General features: G+C 39.0%; 1 protein-coding gene across 2 annotated transcripts in view; it reads right to left on the reverse strand.

The window, feature by feature from the left end:
• The window catches only part of LOC135214312 (uncharacterized), a 186,082-nt gene extending 170,339 nt beyond the window's left edge, over positions 1-15,743 (reverse strand). Inside the window, exon 1 of one of the 2 annotated variants that reach the window (XM_064248474.1) lies at positions 15,676-15,742. In XM_064248474.1, the coding sequence (XP_064104544.1) occupies positions 15,676-15,728 (53 nt within the window). In that variant the 5' untranslated portion in view covers positions 15,729-15,742. Of the gene's footprint in view, positions 1-15,291 lie in introns of both variants that reach the window. The other variant, XM_064248475.1, reaches the window with a different exon arrangement.
• Between the last annotated feature and the right edge of the window lie 3,145 nt (positions 15,744-18,888).

Here is an 18,888-nt window from a genome sequence, read left to right on the forward strand (position 1 = left end):
CTGATCGTGTCCTTCATCTCTTGGTGTTTTATATCTCCTCCTTCCATTATTCCCAGGTATTTGTATCCTGTCTCATCTATGTGTTTGATGTTGCTCCCATCTGGTAGCTTTATCCCTTCAGTTCTCGTTACTTTGCCTTTTTGTATGTTGACTAAGGCGCATTTTTCTATTCCAAACTCCATTCTGATGTCCCAGATACAATCCTTACAGTCTGGATTAGGGTATCTATTTCCTTGATGCTCTTACCATACAGCTTGATGTCGTCCATGAACATCAGATGGTTGATTTTGTTGCCTCTTTTCTTGAGTTGGTACCCGGCATCCATCTTCTTGTAGTACCTTTTGTCATGGGAATCATGGGCTACTACGAAGAGTAGTGGGGACAGTGAGTCGCCCTGGAAGATCCCTCTCCTGATATTAACCTCTGCTAGTCTTATTCCAGAGCTTGTAAGTATTGTATTCCAGTTGCGCATTGTATTTTTGAGGAAGCTGATGGTATTTTCCTCTGCCCCATATATTTTCAGGCATTCTATTAGCCATGTGTGTGGTATCATGTCGAAGGCTTTCTTATAGTCTATCCATGCCATGCTTAGGTTGGTTTTCCTTCTCCTACTGTTCTTCATTACCATTTTGTCTATCAGGAGCTGGTCTTTTGTGCCCCTACACTTCCTTCTGCAGCCTTTCTGTTGGTAGGGGATGGTGTTTGTCTCCTCTAGGTAGTTGTATAGCCTTTCACTGATGATACCTGTTAGTAACTTCCACATTATTGGTAGGCAGGTGATAGGCCTGTAGTTACTGGCTATATTTCCCTTACTCTTGTCTTTTTGTACTAAGGATGTTCTTCCTGTGGTCATCCATTTGGGTGCTTGGTGATTTGAGATACAATGCTGGAGTTGTTCTGCTATTCGTGGGTGTAGGGCCTTGAAGTTTTGAGCCAGTATCCATGGACTTCATCGGGACCTGGGGTTTTCCAGTTTGGCATTTTTTTCTTTAGTTGGTGTCTGACTGTGTCTGTCGTGATGTCTGTGAATCTTTGTTTTATTCTCCCTGTTTCTTCTTCCTTGACTTCCTGGAGCCATGTTGCATGTTTGTTGTGTGATACCGGATTGCTCCATATGTTTTCCCAGAGTCTCTTACTTGGTTCGGCTTCAGGAATTTCTGGGTGGTTGTCTTCCCCTCTTAGTTGGCTGTATAGTCTTTTCTGGTTGGTTCCGAATAGTTTGTTCTGTTGGTATCCCTTATTCCTGTTCATGTACCGTTGGATCTTGTGTGCTTTGGCCTTAAGCCTCTGTTTTACATCTTCTATTGTGTTGTTTAGTCCCCTCTCTTGTACTTTGTATTTTTCGTTGAGTTCCTCCCTTGTTTTCTTGCTTCTTAGCCTTTTTTCTGCCATCTCTTTCAGTTTACTCAAGTCAGATCTCATCACCATGATTTGCTTTTCCAGGCGCCTTTTCCAAGGAGGTTGCTGTTTTGGTTTCTGTTGGGTTGGTTGTGACGGTGGTGGTGGTGTTCGAATCCCCATCAGTTCTGCTACTAATCTTGCTCCTGCATATGTCAAGTTATTTGTTTCTGTGATACTGGTGGTGTGTATTAGGCCCATTATTTCATTGACCTCACTTGTTTTCTCCCTTAATTTCTTGGTGTTGTAGGCTTTCATGGAGGGGATCTTTGTTCTCTCTGTATCTGGCTCCATCCATTGTCTAATCTTTTCTACCCATTCCGTCCTCTCTGTTACTTCGTCGGTGTTTCTTCGTGTGTCGTTGTTTGATACTTCATCCTCCCTGTCGTCTTCTGTGGCATCGTCTCTCAGTTCGTCTTCGTGTAATTCGTTGTCGTGTGACATTTCCCTTTCCAGTTCTTCTCTTTCTGTTGGGGAGAGCCAGTTCTTTTTCTTTATGTTCCTTACTTGGTCTGCCAGCCTCTGCTCTGTTTGGGGGGTGTTATTCCTCTCATTCCAGATGTTGATCAATCTTCTTCTATATCCTCTCTCCGTCGGGTTGCTTCTGATGTAGCATCTCCATATTTCCTTATTTCTTCTCTTGTCCATTTCTTCCTTCCGCCTCTGTAGCTCCAATCTCAGGCTGTTGATTACTTTCGTTGTGGTGATCAGTTGCTGGATGACGACCTCCAAGTACCTGACCGTCTTCCCCTTCAATTGGGTTGAATACCTGGTTGCCGGACGAAGCTCCTCTGTTGCCAGAGGTTCCATTTACGTCGTTGTCGTTTATTCCTTCATTTCTTTCCATCATTGCTGAGTTTTTGCTATTTAACCCATAGCTGGACCCTACCCCATCAGGGATAGGTACTCATTTACAGCTGAGTAGACTGAGGAAATTATGGTAAAGATCCTTTCCCAAGGAATCAACGCCGAGGAGAGCGGTCACCCATCCAACGACTGACCAGCCCCAATGTTGCTTAACTTGACTTAAGTCTATTGAAGACCTATTATTATTATTATTATTATTATTATTATTATTATTATTATTATTATTATTATTATTATTATTCAAGAGACGTACCCTATTTATATGGAACACGCCCACATGGGCCACTGACTTGAAATTCAAGCTTCCAAAGAATATAGCGTTCATTAGGAAAAAAGAGAAGGTAAAGGGATATACAGGAAGAAGTCTCACTTATTAAAAAGAAAAAAAAATATCAACAATTAATAAACACACAAAAACTTAATAAAATGCAAGGGGATAGCATTAGGGTAGTGATGCATTGCATCTTCGCTCGATCTTTTCAAGTTCAAAATGAGAAACAGAATACGTCATTCAAATCTCAGGTAAAACATCACATCAAAACGTAATGTAAAATAAGACATATACGAAGAAATAGAAAGTCTCTCTCTCTCTCTCTCTCTCTCTCTCTCTCTCTCTCTCTCCACAAGCCCAGGTGTTCTGCAAAATCTCCTTAAACCTAAGGGCGAGACAGACAAGTGACGGCACAGTAAAAGAATCACGCCTCTTGCTACATAAGAAAAGAGGGGAAAAAAGTCGGGGAAATGAAACAGATATGAAACGAAGTGGAAGGGGGAAAAACAAGGAGGTGCTAAACAAACAACGGATCTGCAACGTTAAAGGAAATAATGTAAATGAGTAAAGGAAGTGGATGGGGAAAGGGAGGGAAGCGGAGGTGGGAAGAGACATGTGCACGTGATAATGATAATTATTTATTATTATAGTATACTAGTGAAATATATTAAATTATATAAGCTGACTCATATACCTGTCAAACTACATCTATCTGTCATAGATTTGCTTCAGATGATCTACTTCAGCAAATGAATTTAAGTAATTTTGTTAAGATTAGCTTACTGAGACAATATACTTCTTGTAATATAACTAGGTGGAAATAAGTTAATTTAGGCAATAAGAAAGAACCTTCTTAGTGGATTTTTTTAATCACAAAACGAAAACGCCCGAGAGAGAGAGAGAGAGAGAGAGAGAGAGAGAGAGAGAGAGAGAGAGAGAGAGAGAGAGAGAGAGAGAGAGAGAGAGCCCTTAAGGGGGATCAAAGGGAAGCCAAAACGTTTTCCCAAAACGATGCCATAACACTAATGGAAATATTATATTAATAACAATAATCCTGGTAACAACGCCCTTTATTTCAGCTCACAGGATAAGGCTGAACATAAATGAAAGCGCAATTGGACACATTTCTTTCAAGTTGGGATGAACGCCATCAGGGTAATTATTGCTAGGAAAAATATGAAATTCTTAATAATAATTATTACTTAAGTATACGTCATGTGGCAAGGTTTTGTGGGGAAGGGGTAATTATTGATTAGAAAAGCACGCTGTGATAAAGGTAAGTTGGATAAGTATTCCTTAAGGATAATCAATTCTGAGATTTATGTACAACGGATCATAATTAACTGGAAAATATAACATCAAATGAAACAGTCTACATACACAAACACATACATATACAAATGTGTGTCTACACATGCGTGAATTTTAGATGACACGGATCTCTGAATTGTATACATCACCTGGTGACAGAGGGTGGGGGCTAGGGTAGGGGCGGGTACATAACAAGCAAGCACTACAAAGCTGTTTACAAAGCATAAAAACAACACCGAACTCAACCAGAAGGAACAGAAGAAAGCACTAGAATTACCACAAGCGGAGCAGTCCATCCCTAATCCACTTCCCCCTTGGTCTCCCCCCCCCCCCTCTCCTCCTCCTACTCCTCCTCCACCCCAAGAACCAACCCCGAAACGTCTTTCCAACCCCGCAGGAGACTAATAACCCCAGAAAACTGTATAATGGAATCAGATAAAACAGGATCGCGACGGAAAGATAGGAAGGAAGGAAGGAAGGAAAGTAGGATGGAAGGAAGACTACCTCATTCTCAAACTCCTAAAGGGGATAGGTCGGGAGAGGCAACAGGTCAATGGTGTGACTCTTTGTGCCCGAGTCTTTGTGTGCGTGCGTCGCGCATCGGTGAATGCGTGCACTTGTTCGCGCCCATGTAAATAAACGCGTCGACATAATGGCATTTATATCCATTAAGCGTACATACATACTCAGTTACATACGTGGGTGCATAATAGCTATTTTGGGTGTTAAGCCTTTGAATCAGTTTCTGTCCAGTCCCACTGCGTTCTCTGCTGAACTAAGCTGTGAATCTAAGATCAAGTGACTAGTCAACTGTGATGGGGCGCAGCCATAGTAGTAGGGCTAGAACCATCATCCCAAAACAATCTCTAAGAACCGGACAACTGACACCCTCTGCAACCACACCCCCTCTAAGGGGGAACACACTTCCTGTCTAAACTTGAGACAGTTGCAACATTATTCTCATGTGCTAATCTTGGTTTCTTTTCAAGACGTTCTTTCTGAGATTTCCCATTTTCTTTCCTGGCTTCTCTGGACATCTTGTAACAAGACTGGAGGCTTTGTATTTTCATTTCGACTGATGGGCACCGCAGGGTTCAAAGGGGTTTAAAGTCCTAATTTCTCTGTTCAAATGCTTAAAGCTACCATATTCTACATCATCATCTAAGGGAAAAAAGCGTCTGGGGGAAAAAATACATATTCACACACATACCTCTCTCTCTCTCTCTCTCTATAAATAAATAATATATATATATATATATATATATATATATATATATATATATATATATATATATATATATAAAGGTATAAGCCACGAAGGAAAAATAAACAACGGAGTTTCCGCAAGATCTTTCGACGTTCAACGTCCTTTACTTATCTGCTACATAAAGGACGTTGAACGTCGAAAGATCTTGCGGAAACTCCGTTCTTTAATTTTCCTTCGTGGCTTATACCTTTATTTATGGATTTATCACGTTCCAAACTTTCGTGATTCAGTTTTATATATATATATATATATATATATATATATATATATATATATATATATATATATATATATATAACCTAACGTCTGTACCTCCATGATCTCATTCATTTTCTTTTTATAAGGAAATGCCCCCTTGTCTATTTCAATGTCCATGTCTATTTTAGGAATGAAAGTATCCTGTTTTGCCCTCTAACTTTTGTAACCATTAAGGCAAAAAAAAAATTGTGAAAAGGGGCAGAGAAAATTTATATCGAATGCATAACACTTAAATCACATCCAAGAAAATATAAAAACACGGACAAAACAGCACGAATTTAGATAAACTGGATGAGCAAAATTTTTGCAATCCTTTGGCACCAAAACAAAATACAAAAAAATTATAATAAAATAAAAAACTAAATCAGATACAAAACATTTAAATGCCCCTACCGATAACACAGTTACGAACATGGAAACCCAACAAAACAAAGCAAAATAAAATTTGCATATTTACAGTCTGGTTAAGAGTACAAACTAAGAGACGGTCGGTGGGGGGGAGGGAGAGGAATGGAGGAAGACATCCGTGTGCGGAGGAGGAGGAGGAGGAGGAGGAGGAGGAGGAGAGGAGGAGGAGAACAGCGAGGCGCAGCAATGGAGAAACCCACCAGATCTAAGAATCACAAAAAAGGTCAGCTCAGTTCAAGCAACAACGTCATATGCCTAAAGACAGGTAACCGAAGTTACTTCTCCATCAAGTATTCACTCAGCCGTGACAACTCTAGCACTTGTCGTTTTGTTGCTCAGCAGCTGCCCTTTATTTCTTGATGAACTGATCAACTGTCTGCAGCTATTCCAGAATTCCGAACTCCTCAACGTCATTTATATTTCACTTAACTTTTAAGACTTCAATTTCTCGTAAGGGAATTTGGAATTACCTTGCAATATCGAATTACCTCTAGTTCCTTCAAAAATTCAAGAATGTGTGACACCATCACTTCCTCAGTGTTAACCTTCATTTTTAAACAATTAAGCCATTTTCCCGCTACAATCCACAATTTAGAACTCCAGTACTCCACTACTCCCTCTGCGCTTCCTTCTACTTTTGAACGAATGATTCAATTTCCCGTAACATTCTGAAATCTAGAACGCCATCGCTTTACTCTATTTCCCTAAACTTCTCAAGAGACGTTAAGTCCCTCCATACCAGAATGTGAAAAGGAAAGGAGCTCTAGGTATATAAACGTCACTCAAGGGGGGTCCTAGAAGGCAGAGAGAAATGGAATGCAGAATTCAGGACAAATGTCAAACACTGGGACCTACGAGGTCATTCAGCGCTGAAAGGGGAACCCGAGAGTAAGAAGGCTTCAAAGGCGTAACAGAGGGGAAACCTCAAAGCATTTGCACTATGAATCAAGTGTCAGGAGATGGTGGACTGCAAGATAGGAGAAAATATGAACGAGGGTATAGTAAAAGAAATAAAAGTGGTTGCAGCTTGGGGACGAAGGGACGCTAAAGAGAACCTTGGGTAATGCCTACAGTGCACCCCCACTAACGGCACAAACACCCTACGGGGAAGATGAAGTGGGAAGAAACGCCATATCAAGAAATGTGATCTAAGGGAAAATGCCCAGATATGTTTGGGTCCTGATGATATATACCTAATTAGTGTGAAAATGGCGTAGATACGAGAAAGAAAAGAAGAGGTTTATTTTCTTTTTTCCTCAGGCTCTGCGACTAAATGACCAAATGCAAAAACAATTAGAACCGATAACTGGGATGGATGTTATGATCATTTCATCGCCTGGAATAATGATTAATGAATGAATGTAATGGCCTTTTTAAAATGTGATTACGAATTGAGCCTTTTTTGCAAAATTTGGGAGTCTGGGGTAATATGCATGAACTCCATGCACTATCGAACTAAAGCGGATCTCGTGAATGCTCGTCAAAGGCATATGTTATAAAATAATCCTACCATTAGGCTTATTGTTTTTAAGCTTAACTGATAACAATAAGCTTACCTTCACCTTGGTCATAAATGAACATAATAAACCTAAACCTTAAAAGCAGGACTCTTTGTCATAACAGGATAACAGGCCTTATCATTATGATAGCTCATGATGTCTGATAATTAAAAATGGCTACTCTATCATATTCTTCACGCCGATAGAATGAAATAAGTCAAGCGCTGGGACCTATGAGGTCCTTCAACGCTGAAAGGAATACTAAGAATAAGAGGTCTAAAAGGTGCAACAGGAGGAAAACTTCTCAGTTGAGCTATGGAACATTGTTAGAAGAGGGTGGAAAGTAAATGGAAGAAAGAATATTAACAGAGGTACAGTAAAAGGAATCAAAGGGGTTGCTGCTAGGGACCGAAGGGACGCCTTGGTCAAATTAAACCTATGACAGGTCAATAACAGTCCTACAAAATGGCAGGCTGACACAGGCCAACCTCATCCTTGTCAATAATGCATGAGTCAAACCCAGACCTGGGACCAAACTTGGAACTGTATCAAAAACCATAATCAAAACTCAAGTTTGTACAAAATAGTTTACTGTGTATATGGCCTTCTGCGTTAGAAGGAAAAATACGGCAAGGTAACTCAGATAGGCTAACTAACCTTTGCTGACGAAATCCAGTTTCAAAGTTTTTAAATGGTATATACAGAGCCTAGATTTCAGACATAAAATGATTAAATGGTGTACATACCTGTTTCTATAGTTTTTGAATGGTGTACACATCGGCTTCTACATACATAGTACATGCTTTAAATGGTGTAGACTCCGAACATGGAAGTCTTAGGGAAAATCAAACAAAACAAAAACGAATTTTTGTATCAAGAATTGATAGACTTCACTCTTGGAATGCTGACACGGAACCTCTTGAACAGATAGACCGAACGATCCAGGAAATATCGAGCGATCAATATTGCTTTCTGCACAGATGCTCTTCCATGCTGTGACGCCCCTTGGACGGAGACATGGCAAGTACAGAAAATTTAACGAACAACACACGCTGTCCTCTTTTACTCTCTTCTTTTATTAACATCAATACCCTCAAACAAAAACATTATACTTTTACGTTACCAAGCCTATGCTCTACTGCTTACGGTGTAAATGTTCATTTGCAAAATTCACAAAAGAGCATAACTTTATGTAGTACAGAATAAACTAGAAAATAGAATTTAGACCAAAGGCCAAGCGCTGGCACCTATGAGGTCATTCAGCGCTGAAACGGAAATTGACGGAACAAAGGTTTGAAAAGTGTAACCGGAGGACAACTTCGCAATTGCACTATGAATCACTGGTTAGGAAAGGGTGGAAAGTAGGATGGAAGAGAGAGAATATGAATGGAGGTACAGTAAAAGGAATGAAAGGGCCTGCAGCTAGGGGCCGAAAGGACGCTCGCTGCACGGCACTACCGTATGAGGCGTAACTTTAAGTAGAGTTGATGTCTAGTCTCGTAAATTAACAATCGTTACCCAAACCTTATCAGTAGTCTGCTGACCAGAACATTACTCGTAAGTTAAGCAAGACATTACATACTATCCTTAGAAGCGCTACAGTAAATTACGAAGCATTGCGAAGTGAAATATGGCGTTCATAATAAATCAAAGATCGTTCCATGAACATCAAAAGTCTGCAAAGAAAACTCTCTCTCTCTCTCTCTCTCCTGACCTGACTCTCGTCATAATTAAATTATTTCCAAATTCCCTTCTTTTCCTTTCTTTTGCGCAAAAATAACAGACAAGTCCTCCAAACACGTACAGGCACTCAAGAACTCGATTAAAATGATACGATGAGCAGGAAATGCCTCGCAGCTTAATGTAATTTCACGTAATCAGGAAGTTGGTCGTCAAGACATGTAGCCTCAATGCGGATAAATATAAAAAAAAAACATTTTGTGAAATAAAAGAACTGTAATTTCAATGTAACACTATTCCCTTCACGGCAGGTGCAACACTAAATGCACTACATAAAACAACGGGTGAACATGTAGTTCACCTTAAAAACCTCGTATCTTTTCCACTGTCGTCTGATTTCTATCGATAATCGGGTAATGATATCCTTTCCTTCTCTCTTACTCGAATCTTCGTTTCTCCCCTCCTTCCTTCCACGAACCTTTCCTCCTTCCTTACTTGACTCAAGTTAGAGCAAAACTCCTCCTTACGAGGAGGGCAAGACCATTTAATATCAATCAGGGAAGACGCACAATGAGCGTGAAATGCATTGTTTACCCACTTACATCATCTAACCCCTGTAATATTGTCTTGTGGTCTATGTTCGCCCCTGGGGCGGCTTCCGGCGCTACAAAGGGGCCAAAGAGTAGTAGGAGTAGAGGTGACTATTTGATTACAGTCATTGGGAGGAGGTTTGAATCACGTGACTTGGAATTCTCAAAAGCGTCACGAGTCTAGGAAGTGTCAGGCACACTTGACATTGATTTCAAATGAATTTTCTTCTAATAATGTGTAATCTTTAAAGTAAGTTTGCTTTTCGCTTGTAATATCTGCTATTTTTAAGCAAGATTTCAATTTTATATATATAATTTTATATCGAATTTTAATAATTTCCTTCACAATTTTCACGATCAAATTTAGTTTTTTCGCCCTATAAAATTATCTGTTATTAATAAAAAATATTTTCATCTCGTGAACTTCATTTTTTAAAATACATTTTTTAATAGGAAAAGAAGGTATTACTTTTAATTAATTTTTCCTCCTTAAAAACTTAATTTTATTCTAACTTACTTGGAAAAGTATAATTCTTAAATGAATTCCAATGTTTTAACTGAAGAAAAATTGCGTTTTAAAACTCTTAATCAAACTACTACTAAAAAAATCAAGACGGAGAAGCTTCTTCTTGCCCAATTTATAGTAAGCAGTTACAAGAAATAAAAATGCCTAGTATGGACCTTGGGACTCGACCTGCCAACCGAGACAAATAGTCAGCCAGATATTAAAGAAAAACAATTACGAAGCAATTCAAATTGCATTAAAGTGCGTTAATTACTTGGCTCATTTGCCTTGACTCTTGGGACTGGAATGTTTCATTTTCTTTTTCATTTTCCACGCTCTTTTCCGGCGTCTTCTGAATAGAAATGCAGTGGGGAAAATGAGAGAGAACCTACATTATTTGTTAAACAAAATGGGATGTCATGTGTATAAACGAGCGCACACTCGCAGTAATATGACCAGAAGAAGAAAAAAGACGCTGCAGCGACACAATGATAGAATATGCAACATTATACCTAAATGGATGCGATATGTATTCAATAATAAATCTATTAAATCTATTGTCAAATAAGTTATAAGTAATATTCCACATATACCAATGAAAAATTGTAGTTTGTATGAACGGATACATCTATGAATGACACTTAAACACGAAACACGCGAATCATCCATATAATATCAACTTACACGTACACTTGAATAAGACACAAATAGCCCTAATGTACAGCACTGAAAACAAATAAACCAAGTATACAATGGAAATTAATGTAGCAGGTAATGGAGTTTGCAAACCTGTTAAAATAAGCACGATATACCATGAAAGCACTGCATTTAAAAATCGATAAAAAATTACTTCACACAGCAAACGCATGCGAGCACATAATAACAGTTTCCTCACGCGTAAACAAAATACTAATCATTTGAAAGCGCTGCATTACATTGATTATATGAAATTCAGGCTGTTTAGCCAAGCGCTGAGCCATTGGACGCTTTGGATATAGAAAACATTGAGTTGTAGCGGTTGGACAGAAAGATAAGGACATTCAGAAAAAAAAAAAAAAGTAGCGCTGAGCCATTGGACGCTTTGGATATAGAAAACATTGAGTTGGAGCGGTTGGACAGAGAGATAAGGACATTCAGAAAAAAAAAAAAAAAAGTATACGGTTCTAAGATGAAACTAAGGCGAAAACACGCCAGTTGCATAAAGTCTGAGAGGTTGGACACAAGACCGAAGAAAGGCTGCGGGAATAGAGGTAAAGTAAAAGGCAAAAAGTGGGTACAAACTATCGGCGGAATAAACACTGCCAACACACTTTACTAATGCTTACAGTGAACCACATGAGGGAGTGCACTGTGGCACTAACACCCCTTACAAGTGCACTACATTTAAGTCAGGAAAACACATAATTGAAGATCAATGTTCAAGATGTCAAATATACAATGAGAACGCTGCATTTAAAAAACACATTGCCTACAAAGACAATTCACGCAACGGAAAATTAATATATTAAATAATGGACGAAAAAACTTTTTCCTGTTCTTTTACAGCATGACCTTTACTCATTCAAGTTCGCCGTGAGGTCAAGAACAATTACACTTACAGCTTCCTAATTATCTCTCGGAGATAAAGAACTGTGAAGCAACAACCTCCCCCCCACCACTACTCATTTACTGTTGCTCTCTCTCTCTCTCTCTCTCTCTCTCTCTCTCTCTCAAGAGAGAGAGAGAGAGAGAGAGAGAGAGAGAGAGAGAGGAGAGAGGCAAAATCCCTAAGTGCAAAATTTAGAAGTTTGCAAAAGTGGAAGGAATTCGGCGAAAAGCTGACACACATTCACATACAGAGAGAGAGAGAGAGAGAGAGAGAGAGAGAGAGAGAGAGAGAGAGAGAGGAGAGAGAGTAGATGGCTGGAGGCGGCGAGAGAGAAGAAGAGGAGAGAGAGAGAGATATTCGTGTTCTAATGAATTTAAATTCTACAAGAAAAAAATAAAACAATAATGGAAGCACCACAATAGCGCCCCATTAACCCTGCAGCTGGTGGACGATTCTGGTATGAAAATGATTTCAGGGAGCTTCTCCCAAAATGTTTTGTATATAAAAAAATGGTGGAGTAAACTGAAATAAAATATAATTGTAAGTACTATGCGTACTGTTTATTTATGAATGCATATCATCAAACCTTTCCATTTCCAAGAATGATTAAGGGGTAATACATAAACGCAAAGTTCATCCTGTTCTTGTTACAGATATAGGCCCACTTCGACATGAAGCACAATACCATTTATCAGAAAAAAAGGAATAGCTATTCAACCATATTTTTTTAATTGTGGTTTTATAATAAAAAAAAAAATAGCACCAGAGTATAAGTGGGGGCTTTACTAATTACTCTGCTAGAAGGGAGCAACCGAGATGAATGGAAGTTTTTCATTCAAACCAAAAAATGGTGGAGAAAGATAATTCATTGCAGTAGATGAAACCTATTCACGTGGAATAAGAATACCAAAGAGGCCACTGACACAGCACAGTCACTATACAGAGCCAGTGATTTTCCATCGCCCTTTGTGGGAGACGCGAACCCGCCACATCTGAGCTGCATCCACGACACTACCTACTCTACTAGCGGACCAGCAAACAAAATCTTGAGAAAAAAATGTTCCTTAAGTTTCATTTAACAACATGAAATCACCTGATGCATGCATGACTGTATAATCGTAGTCAGTGGTATAACTAGTATACTATACCCTGGTTTTTTCCATCTGTCCATCCGCCTGTGGTGTTTGCGCATGGTAACACTGCGTCCCGGGCTCTAGATAGTTACATTAAGCTTACATTCAACAATAATAACAATATCCTATTTCGAATATTAACGGTGTAATTCGCATACAGTAAATCATTAAAACACTTTTCATTTGCAAATGTACACCCAGATATCCTTTTATTTACCTAAAACTTACACAAAGCGTAACTATCTAAAGCCAGGGACGCAGTGTTACCATACGCAAACACCACAGGCGGGTGGACAGATGACAAGAGTATAGTTATACTACCGACTAGGACTACTTCTAGCATTATTCTTTAACCGGCCAGTGAAGCTGAACTCGTTTCGGAGTATGGTTTGAAGGATAACGTTCCGCCCACCTCCAATGTCAATGCTTTCCTCCATGTAATATTATCTAAATTGATACCGTTCCGTGAACGTAGCCAAGCATAACTATTGCGAAAAATAGTGCATGTTCCCCGTTGAAAAAAAACAGTCATCAAGCACACGCTGAATGCTTAAGGCTTGCCTGAAAATAACAATTTTATTGGCGAGGTTTTCTCTAAACGACGTGTCAAGTATTACTCAGGCTAATGCTCAAGTAAATCGCTCGACTGCCAATGAACACTTGAATAATATAAATAACTACACATATTGGAACGTAAAAGAACCCAAAGATTTTTGCTTTGCTAAACTACCTCGTCGTTATACGTTTCGGAAAATAATTAGGACGACCAGTACCCCACCTAGGCCTAGAATACTCCCAAGCAAGGATACATACACACACACACACACACACACACAAACGCACACACACACTCAAATGACATACTTCCTAACTTAAAATACGCTCACTCCACCAATCAAGTCGCTTTTTAAAAATAATCCACGCATCCTTAAACCTTGGAATTTTCACCTTCTTCCGTGCTCCCGTCTTTAGAAGGTTAGTCGAGTTCCGTGGCTTAGTTTATCCTTTATTGAGAGGGCCATACGGCATAAGGTAGATTAGGCCTTTTTCCTTAACCTATCAAAATAACCTTGAGCACCGAAAAAAGTAATGTCCGATTTCATTTAGTCTATACATTTACTAGGCCTATTCACAATTACACCGACTAATAATGAGTATATATTATAGGCCTACACTGAAATATCTTCAAGGGCAAAAGGCCTAATTCTATAATGAAACCACGCAACAAGTTACCTGTCATTTCATAAGGTTTTATATTACCTTACTAGTTTTGCTAACTTAGGCCGATATGATAGTCTATACTCTGTTTTTTTTTCATCTGTATATCCGCCTATGGTGTTTGCGCATGGCAACACTGCGTCCCGGGCTTTATATAATATCCAATTTCGAATATTAACGGTGTAATTAGCATACAGTAAATTATTAAAACACTTTTCAGTTGCAAATGTACACCCAGATATCCTTTTATTTACCTAAAATTTAGACATAACGTAACTATTTAAGCACGGGACGCAGTGTTGCCATGCGCGACCACCACAGGCGGATGGACAGATGGAAAAAAACAGAGTATAGTCATTTTAACAATTTCGTAAAACATTCATCTTTGACAAAGCCCATTTTGACAAATATAGGATAAGATTTTCATTTCCCCGCCTGTAAGATCAGAAAAATATTTCCTGTAGGCCTATTGAATAATGGTAGAAAGATTTTTATTTCCCTGTCTGTAAGAATCGAAGAATATTTCCAGTAGGCCTAAGGTAAAAATGGTATCACTCTTATTTTTCCCCCTGTAAAATTCGAACAATATTTCCAGTAAGACTACGGAAAAAATGGTATAAGACCCTATTTTCCCGCCTGTAAGAATTGAAGAATATTTCCAGTAGGCCTAAAGAAAATATGGTATAAGCCATATTTTCCCGGCTGTAAAAATCGAAGAATATTTCCAGTAGGCCTATAGAAAAAATGGTATGACTTATTTTCACGTCTATAAGAATCGAGGAATAGGCTATTTCCAGTGGGCCTAAGGAAAAAAATGGTATGACTCTTATTTTCCCGCCTGTACAAATCGGACAATATTTCCAGTAGGACTAAGGAAAAAATGGTATAAGAACCTTATTTTCCCCCCTTGTAAGAATCGAAGAATATTTCCAGTAGGCTTACAGAAAAAATGGTATGACTTATTTTCCCGCCTGTAAGAATCGAAGAATATTTCCAGTAGGCCTATGGAAAAATGGTATAAGACCCCTATTTTCCCACCTTTAAGAATCAAAGAATATTACCAGTAGGCCTAAGGAAAAAATGGTGTGACCATTATTTTCCCGGCCGCAAAGAATCGAAGAATATTTCCAGTAGGCCTGTGGAAAAAATGTTTGACGTATTTCCCCGCCTGTAAGAATCGAAGAATATTTCCAGTAGGCCTATAGAAAAAATTGTATGACTTATTTTCAATGTTTGTAGGTCTAGGAACGAAAAAAAATTCAAATGGGCCTATTCTACAAATGCAGCTTTATACTTACCGACGTTTACCAAAAGTCACGAACTTGAGACGATAATTTCATTGCACTACCGTAGGCCTATTGGCCTAAGCACGCTGAAGAACATTTGCCCGGGAACCTGCAACTACTACTATTATTCGGGGGAGATTCGGAGAAATACATTTTTTGTAATTCGTTCAATAGGCCTACTCTACTTTCTGCCAAGTTTTAATTCACTAAATAGCAATTATAATAGTCACGAGAAGATGGATCAACTCACAAATAGACCTACACAAGGCTGCTATCACGTTTTAGCACTTCACCTCGTAAATCACTTATATATATGTATTTATATATATTACGATCCACAGATTAATTATTTTCAATCAATAATTCGATAACTTTTATACCAAAACGTTTAATTACTCAGAAACCACGAAGGAAAACGCGGCAGTCACCGGAGCGCGAGAAAGCGACATCTTCACACGACCAATGCCAACCAACAACTGATCTCTTCGTCTTCAGTGAGCAAGCAGCAAGGAGAGATGTTTGATGTGTCACTCAGCGCGGAGTTGCCAGAGAGGTCATTATTCCTATTTATTATATAAGTGGAATTATCCAATGATCGTCTTCTTAATTATTTTTTCTCACTAGTAAGTAGAAGCAGTTTAACATTTATCGATTAAATAGCTAGCTTTTATACCAGACCTACTCATCGTTACGATGATTTAGCATCGAGATTATTATTACAGAATATAATTTTACTAATGGTGAGTGGTTTAGGACTGTTATATTAAAAATATCGGCAGTGAAATACAACAATTAAAGCCTTTCATTATTTTACCTGTAAAAAGAAACTATGGAGGGTCTAAAAAGTTATTTAATTTCCTCTGGTGTTGTCATAATTCAAGCCACATCCTGGTGTAGGTTGTCTTAGATTTTAATATTCCGAACTCTTGAGTTTACAAAAACACAGAATTCTGTATTGTGTTCTTATGATAGCTACAAAAATCAATGAAAGATGTTCGTCTCTCGAATTTGATAGAACATGATTGTTCATTGCATTCAGTTGTCTCGTCTTTTATATTACGAAACGTAAGTTTAATGAAACATTTTTTTTTTCCATTTTCATCAGACTATTGTCTAATTAGTCTTTCTTTTTCCGCTGAGAAAAATCACCATCGAAATACCATCCTTTATAGTACTACCTTAACCAAAATGGTTTACACAATTGGAATGAAACGAATTTCTTTACTGGCATAATTTTATTGCAACAAAATTTCTTTTTCGAAATTCATTTTCACTTTTCGAAAATGTTTTACGACACAAAATTGGTTTCCATGAAACGCTTCCCAAGTCAGGGACAACTCATACACTGTTTTCCAAGAACAGGGCATCTTTCTTTATCAGAGCAGATATAGAAAGGGAAAGTTGGGGGAGTGGGTGTAGATATAGACAGGTAAAGAAAGTGAGGGGAGAGGTGTAGATATAGACCGATAGGCAAAGTGGGGGGAGGGGTATAGATATAGATCAATAGGTAAAGTTTGAGTAGGGGTATAGATATAGACCGATTAGGAAAGTGAGGGGGAGAGGAGTAGATATAGACCGATAGGGGAAATGGAAGTAGGGTGTAGCTATAGACCCATAGGGAAAGTGAGGGTAGGGGGTGTAGATATAGACCATAGGGAAAGTGATGGTAGGGGTGTAGATGTAGACCGATAAGGAAAGTAAGGGGTTGTACATATAGACCAATAAGGAAAGTGAGGGTAGGGGTGTAGATATAGACCGATAGGGAAATTAAAGGGAGGGAGCGTAAATATAGACCGATAAGGAAAGTGGGCGTGAGAGAGTGTAGATATAGACCTATACAGAAAAGTAGCGAAGAGAGTAAAGGAAGCAAAGGTATACAGTGAACATACCAGTTTCCTAACAAACACACGACGTTGCAATCATCTAACTTTGGCAGTTGCAAACGGCTTGGGGGAGAAAATCCTGGAAATGTCAAAATATATAATTCATAGACTTCCACGGAAAGCCCTTGGCGGAGTTGAAAAATAAAGTCAAAACAATGGATCGATCCCATTCGGGCGTCTTTGGGAGAGGGACACCGACTAGGCCTATTCTCTGAAGAGCGGTTGTCTGTATGGTAAGCTAAGCATCGAATTTCGTACCTGGTAGTTGCTGGACTGTGGTGAATCTTAGTCATTATTCACTAAGTAGGTCAACAAGGAGTGAAAGAGGAGCTTGTTACGGACAACGAGAGAGAGAGAGAGAGAGAGAGAGAGAGAGAGAGAGAGAGAGACTATCCACTTGTTGCTACAACCACCCGACCTGCGTGTCGGAAGAGAGAAGAATTGGCGGGAAACGGGAGAGGTTGGTTGCCTACCCTTCCTCAGAGAGAGAGTAAATCCTCTAGAGAGAGAGAGAGAGAGAGAGAGAGAGAGAGAGAGAGAGAGAGAGAGAGAGAGAGAGAGAGATTCAAATATTCACCAGTAAAGAAGAAGGAGCAAGTGGATGGATAACCTCCCTCCATCCCATGGGGCTCGCAGCGACTGACGTATGATAATTTCCTTATTTTAAAACTGAACTTCGCCTTTCGCTCCTCAGAGAACAGATTTCGAGTAACGGATCTTTCCTCGATGGTGAAACCCCCCCCCCCCCCCTAGGGTTTTCGAGGATCATTATTTTCATATTGAAAGTCTTTTGTTTGTGATTTTTTAAGGTAATTCCCTACTGGGTTGTACTAAACACGCCGCAAAGGTGGATACATACCGGGTTAAATATTTAACCCGTGGGAGTCACTATCTAGGAGAGATCCCAAATAATAGTCTTTGATTACAGTAATACTTAAGCTTAAGGGTAATTAGTAGGCCTGTTCAAAAGTGTGTGGGCCGAAGAATATTCAAAGAGCTATTGGAAACTAGGCCTATGTAGAAGATTTCGAACAATCTTTCATAACAATACATAAGAGCAATTAGACCTATGAAAAAATGGTATGTGTGAGAGAGAGAGAGAGAGAGAGAGAGAGAGAGAGAGAGAGACCTCAGACGAAATTGGGGCGAATAAGGTCAGATTAAATCGGAGGACGACTTAAAGATTGCGAGGGTACGAAGGAGGCGAACGAATTGGAACGTTTCTGGAGGACGGAGTACAAGTACCCGACAGGCTTCCAGGATATATGATTAGAATTTAAAGTGTTCTCCATGGAATGAAATCTGTATATATATATATATATATATATATATATATATATATATATATATATATATATATATATCTGTGTGTGTGTGTGTGTGTATTAAAAATTAAAAACAGTGGGGGAGAGAGAGATTTGGCTTATTGAATACACCTCAGAGAGAGAGAGAGAGAGAGATTTGGCTTATGGAAGCACTTCCCTAAAGAGAGAGGAAGAGAGAGAGAGAGAGAGATTTAGCTTATCGGATACACTTCACTAGAGAGAGAGAGAGAGACCTTACCTTACAGACCTTACAGTTCGTTCGGGTTGCCCCAGGTCCCTCAGTGTGAGGCGCCTCTAATGTCTACCAGAGAGTTGCTAGTACATCTTCCGGTATATTTTGCATCTTCCAATCTTGGATGGTCTGGGATGCAGTTTAGATATTTGTCGAGCTTATTCTTAAA

Source organism: Macrobrachium nipponense, chromosome 45 (genome assembly GCF_015104395.2).
Source record: "Macrobrachium nipponense isolate FS-2020 chromosome 45, ASM1510439v2, whole genome shotgun sequence".
Lineage (NCBI taxonomy): Eukaryota > Metazoa > Arthropoda > Malacostraca > Decapoda > Palaemonidae > Macrobrachium > Macrobrachium nipponense.